The sequence below is a fragment of the Merops nubicus genome, unplaced genomic scaffold, assembly GCF_000691845.1.
Source record: "Merops nubicus isolate BGI_N331 unplaced genomic scaffold, ASM69184v1 scaffold6760, whole genome shotgun sequence".
NCBI lineage: Eukaryota > Metazoa > Chordata > Aves > Coraciiformes > Meropidae > Merops > Merops nubicus.
This window is the reverse complement of record NW_008580776.1, coordinates 1-13672: the sequence shown is the minus strand read 5'-3', so window position 1 is coordinate 13672 and position 13672 is coordinate 1. Positions and strand designations below refer to the sequence as shown.

General features: G+C 38.8%; 1 protein-coding gene across 1 annotated transcript in view; it reads right to left on the bottom strand.

Moving 5' to 3' along the window:
* The window catches only part of PIK3C3 (phosphatidylinositol 3-kinase, catalytic subunit type 3), a gene marked incomplete at both ends in the record, with an annotated part of 66490 nt that extends 54316 nt beyond the window's left edge, over nucleotides 1-12174 (bottom strand). Inside the window, 5 exons of the mRNA XM_008938346.1 lie at nucleotides 3589-3684; nucleotides 5781-5867; nucleotides 9020-9149; nucleotides 11327-11470; nucleotides 11986-12174. Of these exons, the coding sequence (XP_008936594.1) occupies nucleotides 3589-3684; nucleotides 5781-5867; nucleotides 9020-9149; nucleotides 11327-11470; nucleotides 11986-12174 (646 nt within the window). The remainder of the gene's footprint in view (nucleotides 1-3588; nucleotides 3685-5780; nucleotides 5868-9019; nucleotides 9150-11326; nucleotides 11471-11985) is intronic.
* Between the last annotated feature and the right edge of the window lie 1498 nt (nucleotides 12175-13672).

Below are 13672 nucleotides of genomic sequence, written 5' to 3'. Positions count from 1 at the left end.
TTCTCTCAAAGCCTTCCAGTGTCTCATGTCAAAATGTTTATAATACCCTTTAAAATGAAGATGAGGGATTTTTTCCAAGGCTAGTGTTAAAAGAATGATTTCTACACTTATTGCTGGCATCTTTTTCAATCTTTTAAAAGAAATGTTATAACGACTGTTCTTTAAACTCCTTTTTCAGATGCAGTTAGATTACGCTGAAGCATCAAACTGAAAAGCTCTATTTAGCTCATGCACTAGGAAAATTCCACTCCCAGGGTTTCATCTTCATTTTAGAACAAAACCTTAAGCTTCTACCAAAACTTGCTATGAAACCAGGTTTTGCCAAGTATTCACGGGAAAAGTTACTGTGTTGTGTGTTAACAACATTTTTGGAACAGACCATTTCAGGATATCCTAAAGGTGGCAAAATGCCATTACCTGGCCTATGAAGGATGTGTCTTGTTGAACCTGCCTTAAGATCAGATGAACACACAGCTCTAATTCTCTCCTACTGTGAGAGCATCACATGGGCCCTGACCAGACAAACTTACTAAACCATATGAATGCTCAGGCTCAATCCTAAATTAGCATTTGAATTTGGTCAGGTGTGGCTTTTGAAGTGTCTCTCCTGATCACCCTGTTGTAGTGAGCTTTAGTTCACACCATGGAAGTTTGAGAAATACCTAAAATCCTCCAACTGCCAACAGTCATTGAACCCAAAGGACTTGTCTAAATCTAGTCCCAAGTGTAAGAACGCAGAGCAGACACTGGGCCTCCTGCAACCTCCTCACCCTGTAAACCCTGCTCCACTTGGCTGCCTTACTTGCTAGCACAGCCAGAACTGCTGGAGACCTGCTACTCTGCCACAGAAGCAACACCAGCACTGAACAGCATTAACTTGCTCTGAACTACTACATTACAGACCTTTACAGTTATTTCACTATGTTTAAGGTTAATATGTGACTATATAAGTATTAGATTCCATTTAAGAAACTCAATAAAATCTGCAGAATTTTCTGATCCATCAAGATTCTTCTGTACTTCCCTGAAAATCAGTTACACAACATCAGTCAGTAAGGAAGTTCTATTTGTCTTATTCTTTAGTCAAAATATTATTTCAAGTAGCATCAATGAGTTCCACCTTCTCCCACACAGAACATAAACAGACACCCAATGCTGTAGACACTACTATCTCTTACCTCTTTCAAGCAATGAAAAACACTCCGCTAATGACTGTTGTTTTTTTTTTTAAAGTAAAACACACAGCAGTGCAATCAATTTATTTATTCAAACAAAGACTTCAGCTGAAACCTGCACAAAAACACACTAATGGTAAATGCCAGTGTTATTTACACTTCAAAAGTACACTAGATTTTTGCCTAAATGGAGAGCCAGAAGCAATGTTCTCCTTGCTACACTGCTATATTCTTCACACTTTGAATGCTGCATTAAAATTAAGTTAACAAGAGAACACAGAAACAGTCTCTGCCACTTTACTTCATTGTAATTGAATGTTGAGTCAAAGAATCCCGAATTCTATCAGCCACTGTTTAGCAGGCTAGTTCTCCAAAAACACTCGAAAACAAATTTATCAACAAAACTGTGACAAGTAATCTCCACCTCAACTATCGGTCACAGGTAGGTGACAAGAGAACCTGCTTTCATTAAACTCTGTGCTGGCCTGGTGGTGCCAGACATGTGTACTGTACACTGCAATTGGAAGCATGACAAAACGCAGAAGACAGGCACTAATTTATGGACTGTTTCCTACTGCTGCCAGGAAAGGCTCAAGAACTTGCTGAAAAGCTACCTCATAACAACAAATCCCTCAAACTACACATAATTATAGCTTTAATATGTACTATTACACATTCAATCATCTTATTTCCACAAGAGCAGCCAATTCATTTATTTTATTCCCTGCACTTTCAATATGCTTCAGAAACATCTGTTAAAAGAAAGATGGATGCCTGAAGTCTGAGTTGTCTTCCCCATACCTTGCACATCTATAAAACCATGATGATGACAAAAAAAGTTGTGCATGTAAATCAGGAATAATTCCCCCCTAATTAAATATTTTCATTATGTGAAACAAGGTGAAATTAGGAGAGGGGTGAGGAAAGGAAGTTATTTTTAGGAATGTCACACTCAAACATAAAAATAAAAGAGCCAAAAGGACACGCAGCTACATGGCAGCCATGCTCATCAGTTTGTGTCTGTCAAAATACAGCATGTTCTAGTGTAAAAAAGAAATGCTAAAGAGGTAACCCAGACATCTGCCTAAGGAACAGTTTCACCAAAATTGCCTAAAAACACCAAAAAAAAAAAAAGAAGAAACCAAAACACCACCTAAAAAACCCAAATGTGCACTCAAAAAAAACCCCCACAAAAACCAACCCACCAAAAGCACACTCAGAGTGAGGTCTAGGACTACTGTCAACAGCTTCAGATATTCAGTAACACCTTAACTCAAGGGGCTAGATTACAAGTACTTAAACTCTTTTTTCAAACATTCATAAGCTTTAACTTGGAACAGAGCATACAGCTGAGGCAGATTCTGATCTGTGCCTTGTGATTTTTTTTTTTCACTGCTTTTTGCAATTTACCACTATATTCTTCTACAATCTTAAGGCATATCACAGTTCTTCTGTCCAGATCAAAAGGGGAAAGTTATGTGATACATAGAAACACTTGCAAACTATTTTCCACTCTATTAACATTTTGTGTACCAAACTACAGATTTTTAAAAAAATTCTCAGAATGGCTGCTGCTTAAAATTAGAGGCTCTGATCTCAACAGATCTCTGATCTTCACTCTCTTTCTACCTTCTTTCTCCTTCCCATAAAGCTGCATTATGTAGTAACTTTCAGACTACTTAAATATCTAAGCATTAAGAAAATTAAGGCAATTACTGACAATTTTTTTAAAAAACCATTTTATAGACTGTGTTTTCTGTTTCAGTGGTTCTTTCTACAATGCAGAGGTCCACAGATAATGAAAGATAAAACCACACTGATGTCTGTTAAACTCATTGTTAAACCTTTGTTTTCCATTAAACTCCTAAAAACCAGTGAGGTCATTGCCTTGGAGATCTGTCACAAAAACAGAAGGAAAAGATGCAAGACATTCAAATCCAGAAGTCTTTTATTTAATGGGACTTCCAAAGTGTTTTAGGAAAGACTAACCTTATGTATTTGTTCATTTTAGTGAAAATGTTCACCAGCAGACTTCCTATGCAAAGTTTTAATAACTCATCTTTTATAAAGTTAAAAATCAATACAGGTATATTTCTTCCTGATATAAGACCTAACTTTACATATTGCTACACTGAAAGCACCATGGGGTGACTGAAGGAACCATAAATCTGAAAGTTTTTAATCACTCACACTCACTAAACTCTGTAATCTTGAGCTGCATTACACAAATGATTGACTTCTGCAATCTTGTTGCATCTATGCTATTTGATTTGCATGTACATCAGCACTTGCCACTGACAGGTGTCTGGCACTATCCTGCAGCAGAATATTTCACCTCAGCAGAAAAAAAACATCCATTTTAGGTGCATATGTTGCTTTTCAAAGACGACAATAAAGCCTGCAAGGCACATACCTTTTCGTAGTAAACTATTCCATATTCTTTATCATCACACTTGACACAACGGAACTCAATCATCAGGTACATAAAATTAGAACTTCGTTTCTCCCTCTGAGAAGAGAACAGCCACAGATGTGTATCAGATATTACACTGCATCAATCTTGCACTTGCTCAACATAGCAATTACCCCACTTCTTTGTGCTGAAACTGATTAATTAGATTATCAGTTGTTGTAGCAATTATTCAGTTAATCATTTCATAGCACTACTTGAGACCATATTACCTTTTTCCTGACATTCTTACTTCCTTATATTCTCACTGCATGATAAACATCAGCTAAAATCAGGTTGTTTTCACATCACATCAGTGGCTTGCAACTGTGGACTAAAGGTCTGCAAAAAGGCAATGAAGAAAAACCAACTGACAGCTCGGGTTTCTTGTGGTCTGTCTTTTTTTAAAAAATATCATTAAACACAATTATGCATGTTAGAGTCAAAAACCACAAGACATGAAAAAAAATCACTGTTTTAGACAGAACCATGAAAGAGACAAATTAGACTTGGACTACAAGATTAGATTTGCAGCTCACTTGCTTTCAGAGGAAGATTTGCTCATGTATGCATTTTCAAAATGCTTCACCTACAAAAATCGCTCAGAATTTTAAAATCTAGGTGGGAAACAAGAAAGATGTTACACATCACCACCACAAACACGTGTTTCATACAAGAAATAAACATCCCCTTTAACAAGAAACAACTCAAGTTTGTTTCACACATTAACAGTTGACTGACTTCCCCACACAGACAAGTTCTGCATTTAAGGTACAGATCTAAGAATCAGGAAGTTTTAGTTTTCTGTATTTTTACAGAAAGGGAAGAGTAAAAAGAAGGGATAGGCTGAGTTCTAGAATGAAAATGAAAAATATCCATAAGGGCTCTCAAAAACACAAATTTAAGTTCAAAAACAATCCGATTCACAGAGGTCTGATTATAAGCAAGATAAAGTCTGAGTGCCAAGCAGAAAACAACAGAGTTCTGGTGTGCGAGGTGAGTATCATCAGTTAACAGTTTGAGGGTGGTTTTGCTCAGTGAGGGTCAGCACCTCATTCAGGTATTTAACTACAAGATTTTTTGTTTTCTTTAAATAACCATTCAAATCTTACAAATGTTTTTCCTCAGCAGCCCTAATCAAAACCAATAAACCTGAACAGGTCTAAAACTGAGAACAGCCTCTCTCTCCAAACAGCTTCCCATCATAATCAAAGTCCTAGAGTTAAGTTAGTCAGATGTAACAACATTTGTTCCAAGCTATTCCAAATTACTAATAAGTGATCAAGTTCACCTGAAGATGAAAACTTCTAAGGTAGCTGTCTATTCTGGTGGGTGAGGAGCTGGCCAGGAGCCAGCCCCATGCATTCCCAGCCCAGCAGCCCCTGGCAGCCTGGGCTGCACGCCCTGCAGTGTGGGCAGCAGGGCAGAGAGGGGACCCTGCCCCTCTGCCCCGCTCTGGGGAGACACCCCTGCAGTGCGGGCACTGAGTGCTGGGGCAGCTCTGGAGTCCTCAGCACAGCAGAGACAGGGACCTGCTGGAGAGGGGCCAGAGGAGCCCCAGCAATGACCCAAGGGGGGAACCCCTCTGCTGGGACAGCCTGAGAGGAGAAGGCTCCAGATGGGGAGACCTTCTAGGGGCTTTTCAGTGCTTCCAGGGGTCTGTCAGAAAGAGGAGGACAACCTTTTTAGCAGGGTCTGTTGTGACAGGACAAGAGGTGATGTTTTTAACCTAATGCAGATTAGACAGAAGAACTTCTTTTACAATAAGAGTAGTGAAACTCTGCAACAGGTTGCCCAGAGAGATGGTAGGTGCCTCATCCCTGGAAAGATTCAGGGTCAGTTTGGACGGGGTTCTGAGCAACCTGATCTAATTGCAGATGTCCCTGCTCACTGCGGGGGAGGGGGGTAGACTAGATGACTGTTGAAAGGTCCCTTCCAACCCAAACAATCCTATGATTCTCATTATTGCCAAAGTAAAATCAACTTTGGGAGCTTAAATAAGTATTGTTCCTTTTATCACATACACTGGCAGTGGAAGAAAAATAAGACAAGTGTTTAGAATTACCATCCTGAACAAGCAAAGGTTCCGTATTAGCAAGGTACAAACAAACAACAAAAAAAAACCCAACTTACAAATGAGATGCATGATGACCTACCTCATTGATCATTTCTATTTCTCTAAAGGTCAGTCTGTCCAACCAGTCCACTTTCACCATGTGCCCTTGCCGATGAGACTTGGTGAGCTACGTGAAAAAATACAGTAACATTTAAATTGCTCAGAGGGGAAAAAAATAATAACAACGTTGTAATTTAACAGAGACATTAACATGAAATCAGGGGAAAAAAATAAAGGAACTGGAAAAACATTACTACCATGAAGGCACAGTAGATCCCTGTGAACAGCTGAGCCATGACATAAAGGTAATTCTACTACCTAAAGCACCAACCACAGCAGAGACCAAAACCACATTCCAAGCACATCACCTCTGTTTTTTAACACACTCAAAACAGGAACCTATTTTTCAAGGGAAGTGATATCACAAAGATTTAACTTTTTGTTACAAAGCTTCATACAAAAAAACTTACCAATACAAAAAAAGAGAAGGTATTTAAAAAAAAATCCAAATTGATTAATTCTGCCTTTGTTAGCCTTAACTAAACAAGTTTTCAGATTGGGACTTCCACGTCACAAAAGGTCATCTGAACATGCAGCGAGTCATAGAGAGCTTGTTCTCCCTTTCTTTTCAGTCATCTGCAAAGCAGTTCAAGTTTTACTGCTACATCTATATACTGCTGTAAAAATACCAAGGCAGTTGAGTTGCTTAGAGGACTACCTAACAGTGCAAGAGTGGAAGAGAAGTAAAACACAAGCTGTATTACCTGTAGCTTCAGATGCACTGACACAGAATAGTTTATGAGAAATTCAGCAGAAGACCACACAAATATCAACAGCAATCATCTGTACGCCCCTAAGATACCACAGTTATTCCTCAAAAACTAGCAATTCTTGCAGTATGCAGAAGAGATGCAAAGGGACTAAAAAGACATCAAGTTCCTTGACATTTCAACTAAAGCAGCACCTGCCTAGGAAATGACTAGTAAAAGACCCTCAAAATTATTCAAAAAAAGTTGTGGTTTTTTTTGGTCCTACTCACCTTCCCAGAATTTAATTTGGCTTTATGGTCTAACAACACTTTGAATACTAATTCCTACAACTAAACAAGAACCAAAACTTCCAATTAATTTTGTTTTCTTGGAAACACTTTTTGTCAGAAAGAGCTGGAATCCCATACAGCCCACACCATGGCCTCTGCACCCTCTCAAGGTCTGAACTAAATTTTAAAGCAGATTACTTATGACACTTAGCTCTGAATGCCAGTACTTGTTCATTTCAAAAATATGTTATCTAATTCAGCTTTTCTGATTCTTATTTCTTACCAAGTCTACTAGAGATGAGTTCTAAAATTTCCCACTGAGTATTAAGCCTCAGCTACAGCTACTTGCTCTACCAAAGTAAAGGACTAATCAAAAGCAGTCACAATTTTAAAAGCATTCAAAAAGCTATTCAGTTGGGAAGAAAATCCTACTCTTGGTTTGGTTTTTTTTTCATAACCTTCTTTCCAGATTTCCTAGGAACTGGACATTTCTACAATCACTACATATTAAATTAGCCATGAGCATCTGATGCCCTTTGTTCTGAACTGACTCCATGAAAGACAAAACCATAATCCAGTAACAACTATGAGATTATTTGCTTAAAGTATCTGATCCCCCTAACATTTCTGTAAGCTCTAAACCACTGTATCACTTGACAGAAGTTGAAAACATTGGAAGACCACTGCAACTTCTAAGAATTAATTAACTCTGTTCAATATATGGCAGGTGTTTTTTTTCATTTGTTTTGTCTCCAGTAAACTCACAACACTTAATCTTCAGATTAGCTTCAGTAAACTTCAGAAACTTACTAGTACAAAAGGAAAAGGAAGGGCAGGAGGAGCAAAGTCTAATCCTTAATAGCATTTCAGGAGGCTGCACATAGCCAAAGCACAGAAACCCAGTGTTTGGGTTCTTGCAACTTATCAGAAGGATTGTAGAACAGGAGTAGAATACAGCAATTTTTTTTTTTTTTTTTTCGCTCTCATATGTTATATTCTGCAGCCAGTTCATCAAACTCAATCTCAGCAATACTGCAGAGACAGAGTGTGCCAGAACTGTACTAAAAGGATAAGACTTGGCCTTTGCCTCGTGTCTGACTTCAAAATGTATCTGAAAGGTAGAGAACCAGCACCATGCAGACCAGTTATAACCCAAAATGCTGTTCCAGGCAGGCTGGACATCATCACTTAACGTGTTCACAGAAAAGTCTCCCCATTCTCAGCAAAGACAACACTCCTTACCCTGTAGGTCCACCATTTTAGCCACCTCTAAATTGCTACCTGCTTTTTTTTATTTTTATGCAACAAAATTATTTTTTTTTTTTTTACCTGAAGGCAGCCCTATTTCTACTAGCTTAAACCATGCATCAAAATTTTCAGAATACCACATATTCAAACCCAGCACTGATAACATGGATTTTCAATAGCATTTATTAAAGAATAGCAAAAAAATGTTATTTAGATACCTTGGTGGCAATATATTTGCTCATATGCTTGTTCACTGCATTAACAAATAAAGGAGAAAGTAATTCTGTATGTTTTAGAGGAAAACTATTAATCTTGTAACCTGCAAATCTCCCTCAGAGAGAGAAAAAGTCCTAATACAGTAACTAGATAGGGCTGCATACAAGACCCAGAAGAACTGTAGTCACATACATATCTATATATACATATGGACACACACTCACTCATGAAGAACTGTAGTCTTCGATTGGTATTTAAGGCGAGAGAGAAGATAGTCCATTCCCATCAGGGGGAATCTATCCCTTTAGATGCTCTCTCACTACTGTTATTATCTAATTTCATTCAGCCAGCAGGTGTAAGGGAAATGAATGGATCAAAAAGAATTTAAGAGTCCTTTCTGTTTGAGTAGAATAAATTAACGCACCACTCATGGGGGGAAACATCTTAATGTCATTAATATTTGAACATGCTAAGGTATTCCACACTCTTGCCATTAATACCCTTCAGCACAGGTGAAGTCTGCATGGATCCATTCTTTGTGAAGAACTGGTATGTTAAGTTGTTACAACAGGATGCTATGTATATTAAAATGTACTTAAACGTTCCCTTTTACAAAACACTTCAGAAGCAAATAAGTATGACCTAGTTTACTCATTTGCATAAATCTTGTGGAATATCTAAAAAGAAAACACCATGAGAAGCCTGTCTTCATTTCAGTCCAGTGAAAGTGCACGCTTGTCACTTACATCTTTAAGGGTTACTTGCTAAGCCATTACCTTTGCCAAGCGGCTCATTTGATCTTCAGAGACCGTGCTGCTGGTTCTCCCAGGAGTTTTGGTGGGCTCTGAGCCATCAGCTTCTACGTTGGGCCAGACTTTCAAATCGTGCATTCCTTGACGAAACATACTACAGGGGAAAAGGCAGAATTGCTTCAGTAAATTCAAAATACAGCTTGTCAGGAATCAAGGCACAGCAGCAGCTGCAAGAAAATGAAGTAGCTTCCTCTGCCAAACCTACAAACATGCACTGCCATGCACAGTTTAGCTGAATGCAAAAGTGCCTTGCACCTTGTACCCTCTACAGCCTTCATTTTTATTGGCACACTGAGTTCAGAAGAAATAACTTATTTGAAATAACTTATTTGGCAAATGGAAGAAACATGGGTAATTCCCAAAGTTAGTGAGGTGGTATAAATGCAGACTGAGGATAGGGCTTGACCTTCATAGCTTTATTGCTTCTAATGAAGCAGAAAGTATTCCTCTTGACTCACAAATTAAACTTTAGGTCTGCCAGTCTGAAAAAAAAAAAAAATAACTAGAAAACTATCTAAGTTTCATTTGAAGGCCAACTGATGGAAAGCAGCCTCCTGAGCTGCCAGATAAAATTTTTTAAAATCCCGCAACATGCCATTTTCTCCACCTATGCTTGAAATTGAACTGGTAATTGAAATTGTGCAGTGAACAGAACCTTCCAGTATAACTGACTGCACCTTCTCAGTGCAAAACCCTGCTGCCCTTGTAGATTTGTGCTGATCCACCCAAAAAGGTGCCCCAAGAAAAAAGTGCATTACTTTTCCCAGTAAGTGATGATCACTTAACTTTAATAACGTCAGTCAAATACAACTGGAAGGAAAGCTTTAAAAAGTCAACCATTTAAAATGAGAAACACCAACTAGGATTATCTGACCTTGAATTTACACATCACACATCACTTTGTGGAATACGATTACTAGGTTTGCAGAAATTATGCAAATTCAAAATTATTTGTCACTTTCTGTCTATCTACTTCCCCCGGGCCCCACATGCTAGAACTAAAAGTAAATTTCATTTATAAATTTCTGTCTTTTTTTCAGGAACTATTCTCCTATGCTTTAAAAACTAACAGCAGTCTTTAGGGCATAGACCAATTGACCTAGTTCCATTTTCTGCCCTAAAATGTCCATCTTTTTGTCAAAGTAGTATCTTGAGAGATACAATTTATATACTCATTTTCTGCATTCAAGCATCACTAGGACAGCTTTTCTAACGTTAATCAAAACTTTTCCTGCGTTTCATTTTAGCCTTATTACTTCTTATCCACAGACAAAATAAACAAACAAAAAAAGCCATCTCAATTTCCTGTTACCTACATACTAGAAAAGTGTTCCTAGAGTTTCTTCTTCAGCCTCACTAGTCTTTACTCCTCTACCACCACACCTATTTGCTAGACAGTCAATATGAACTCCCTTTGACTCACAGTTGTCAGCAAGGTGCTTAAAGTCCCTTATCTGACACCAACCACATCCCGGGTGAGTACTGAGGAGGAGGACACAAAACTGACCCTGATGCACATACTCGTACACTGTCATATCTTCAGTGCTGCTTGCATGTTTCACAAGAGGATTGTGATGTTGAATCACAACATAAGATTTGCTTTGAAACCCAAATCTTCTCTGTTTTCTCAGGCAACTGCTGTCCAGTGTACATTGGCTACAGTCAGTGGCAGTAAGTACCAGTGTCTCATCCTTTTCCTTACGTTCCACCCTATTTTTTTTTTTCAATCCCCTGTGGACTTAGTCAAGATCCTTCTGATGTACTTGTAACCCTTCCCAGCTTACTGTTACCATCCACAACTTTACTAAACTCCCTTGGATCACAGATTAATAATTTTGAAAACTCCTAACTTACTCAGTTACACTCTATTCCTTACGTATAATGCTTCATTAGCAGCCCAATTGCAAGCCAGTTAAATCAATTATGTTTAGTAAACAGTACTGCCATCCATGCATTACTGAAGTATAAATATGAAGGAATTTTAGTCACTTGCTACCTTAAAATTCAGGTTTACAGATCTAAAAAAAAAAAAAAAAAGCCTAAATTGTACTGTTACACCAAGAAAGACCTTTTTTTTACAACACTGTTAGCATGTATGAAGTCACACTCAGGAAGAAACAGAATAAATCAGCTATGTATCTGATTTTTTTACACATGGAACTGTTAACCTGGCTTAAAAAAAAAATAAATAAAAAATCTCTCATGACCACCACTACCTTGCTATTCAAGAGTGAGCTTCACACCTGTATGGCAGAAGCAGCAGCAGCATACCCGTATTTCCCAAAGAGCGAGACCGTTGTTCCTCCCACGGGAACTGCTTTCCCGGGTCCATACACGTCCCAGATGGTCAGAGCCACCTGGGCGTTGCGGGGCAGGTCTGGATACTTCACAGGCAGCTTCAGCCATTCATTCCAGCTGCAGAGAAACACGTTCTATTAGTCATACAGCTTTAGAATACAGGTTGCTCTGTATTAGCTTATACAAGCCAGATTGTCCTTAGAATATGGGTTTCCAAGTACAGATGGACTATTTTCCTGTAGGCTTTAACCATTCAAACACTCGTGCTGAGCATGATCAAAAGGCTAGAGACCAAAGGAAAATACTCTAGCTTGATGACTAACAACCAAAGAACACTTTGTCCAGTAAACAGTATGAAAATATGCTTGTCCAGGCCCTGAAAGTTTTTTAAGTAGTAAGCAATGCTCAAACACATAAGTCACAATTTTACTACTTACCCATTATACAAAAAGTTTGGGTTTATTTGTCAGGGCAACACTTAGTAACTCTACAAAGACTTGAATAAATGTAAGTTATCTGAATAAGATAATAGGAAACCAGTATTTTGGACACAAACAAAACAAATGGATTTATTTATATAACTTGATGCCCAAATAACCAAGAGGAGTATGGAATAAAAGGCAGCCACTTACTTCCATCTAGTGCTAAAAGCTTTGTAGGAAGTCCTAACTGGTAGAGCAAGAGGTTTTCCTTCTGCAAACACCTGACAAGTTACATACAAGTCAGAGCAAGTTTCTTGATATAGGCCTGAGAACTTCAGCATTGGATCTTCTAAGAGGGCTTTGTAACTCTTCTGTTCTCTCTTCCCTTCCAGACTTCCTCTACATGGAGAAGGAAAACAAAAAAATCAAGAGGCGGGGTGGGGAGAAAACAGTAAAACAAAATTCATTTTATCCACAATAAATAACCTATTCTTTTTCCACAGGTTCCATTTAAGTCGCTCAGTATTGAGACTATTCTCACTCAGTGTCAAGTAATAAAATCCAAATATTGGAGAGGAACTAAGGATGTGCTGTGATGAACAAATACAGAATTTACTGCTATACAGATATGGGGCATGTGTGCACAGAAGAGAAGGGAATAATTACTCATTTGCCTTTTCAATAGAGATAACTTCCTTTAGTACAACCTGTAGATTCCCAGACAGCATCAAATGAGGTACTCTAAGCAGGGCAAAAATGAAATGACACATACTGCTACTATCAAAACAAATCAAACATTAGATTGTATGTGCTCCAAATACTATCGGGGGTTGGGGAGGGCAGGCTGGGAATATGAGAAAAGCCTTATTTTTAAGCTGCACAAAATGTGAAATATGTGACTGGTTTCATGTGCCAGGTGCCTCTCAAATCAACAACAAATCAAAGCACAGCTAAGCAGACTGTTTGAAACAAACTTGGTTAGAGTACTGTAACAATGTGTCACTAGTGTTAAGAGTATATTGATGGAATTTCTCAGACCTCAGCTATACCATGATGAAAACAATCATGCATATTAACTATCTGACTGTGAATGCACATGCGAAAACAAAAATGGAATTGTGCTGGCAATGGAAAAACATGTGAGACCTATCTTCCAGCAAACAAAACTCTGTGAGAGCCACAAAACCACTTCAGAGCAGATGAACAAGTTTCTTGAAAGAAACTAGCACACTGCAATCCAATATACACCCTGGTGCACAAAAATATTTCCTTGTTACACTTTTGTTAAGCAGAACGAATTGGCAAAAAGGACACATGCACGTGACTTCAGATACTATCTTCAATTCAAAAGTTGATCCCCAAATAAGCTTCTGCAAGTTAGTTTCCAAAAAAAAAGGGCAAGATATCTTAATGAAGCAACATTAGGTAACCTACATTTAAAGCCTACTACGTAATCCCTCCTATGAAAATGTAAACATCTCACTGCTGTGGTGCAGAAAAACCTCAAGTTTGAAAATTAAAAGACGAAGAAGCAAATACATAAGCGTGTGGTAACACCAGCTGCAGCAAGAACGTCTGCATACACCCACTTAGGGACACATTTACATGCTGCAGCACCAGGATCTGCCAAAGAACCCGGCTATGAGCAACCTGCTTTCAAAGAGGCAGGCAGACAAGTAGGACGAAGTGCCCCCAGCTTGTGTCACTCCCTAACCCCGAGGGGAGAGCTGTGACAACAGCAGGTGAGAGGTTATCAGCGACACCAGCGCTGAGCTGACAGTCGATCTTTGCCTTGAAGCGCCGTCCCGCGCCGCGGGACCCCCGGCCAGCCAGGTCTGTGACCCACGTACAGCGAAGCTTGTACTGCCGCCCTCGCCGCGGCCCTTGCCCGGCCCCG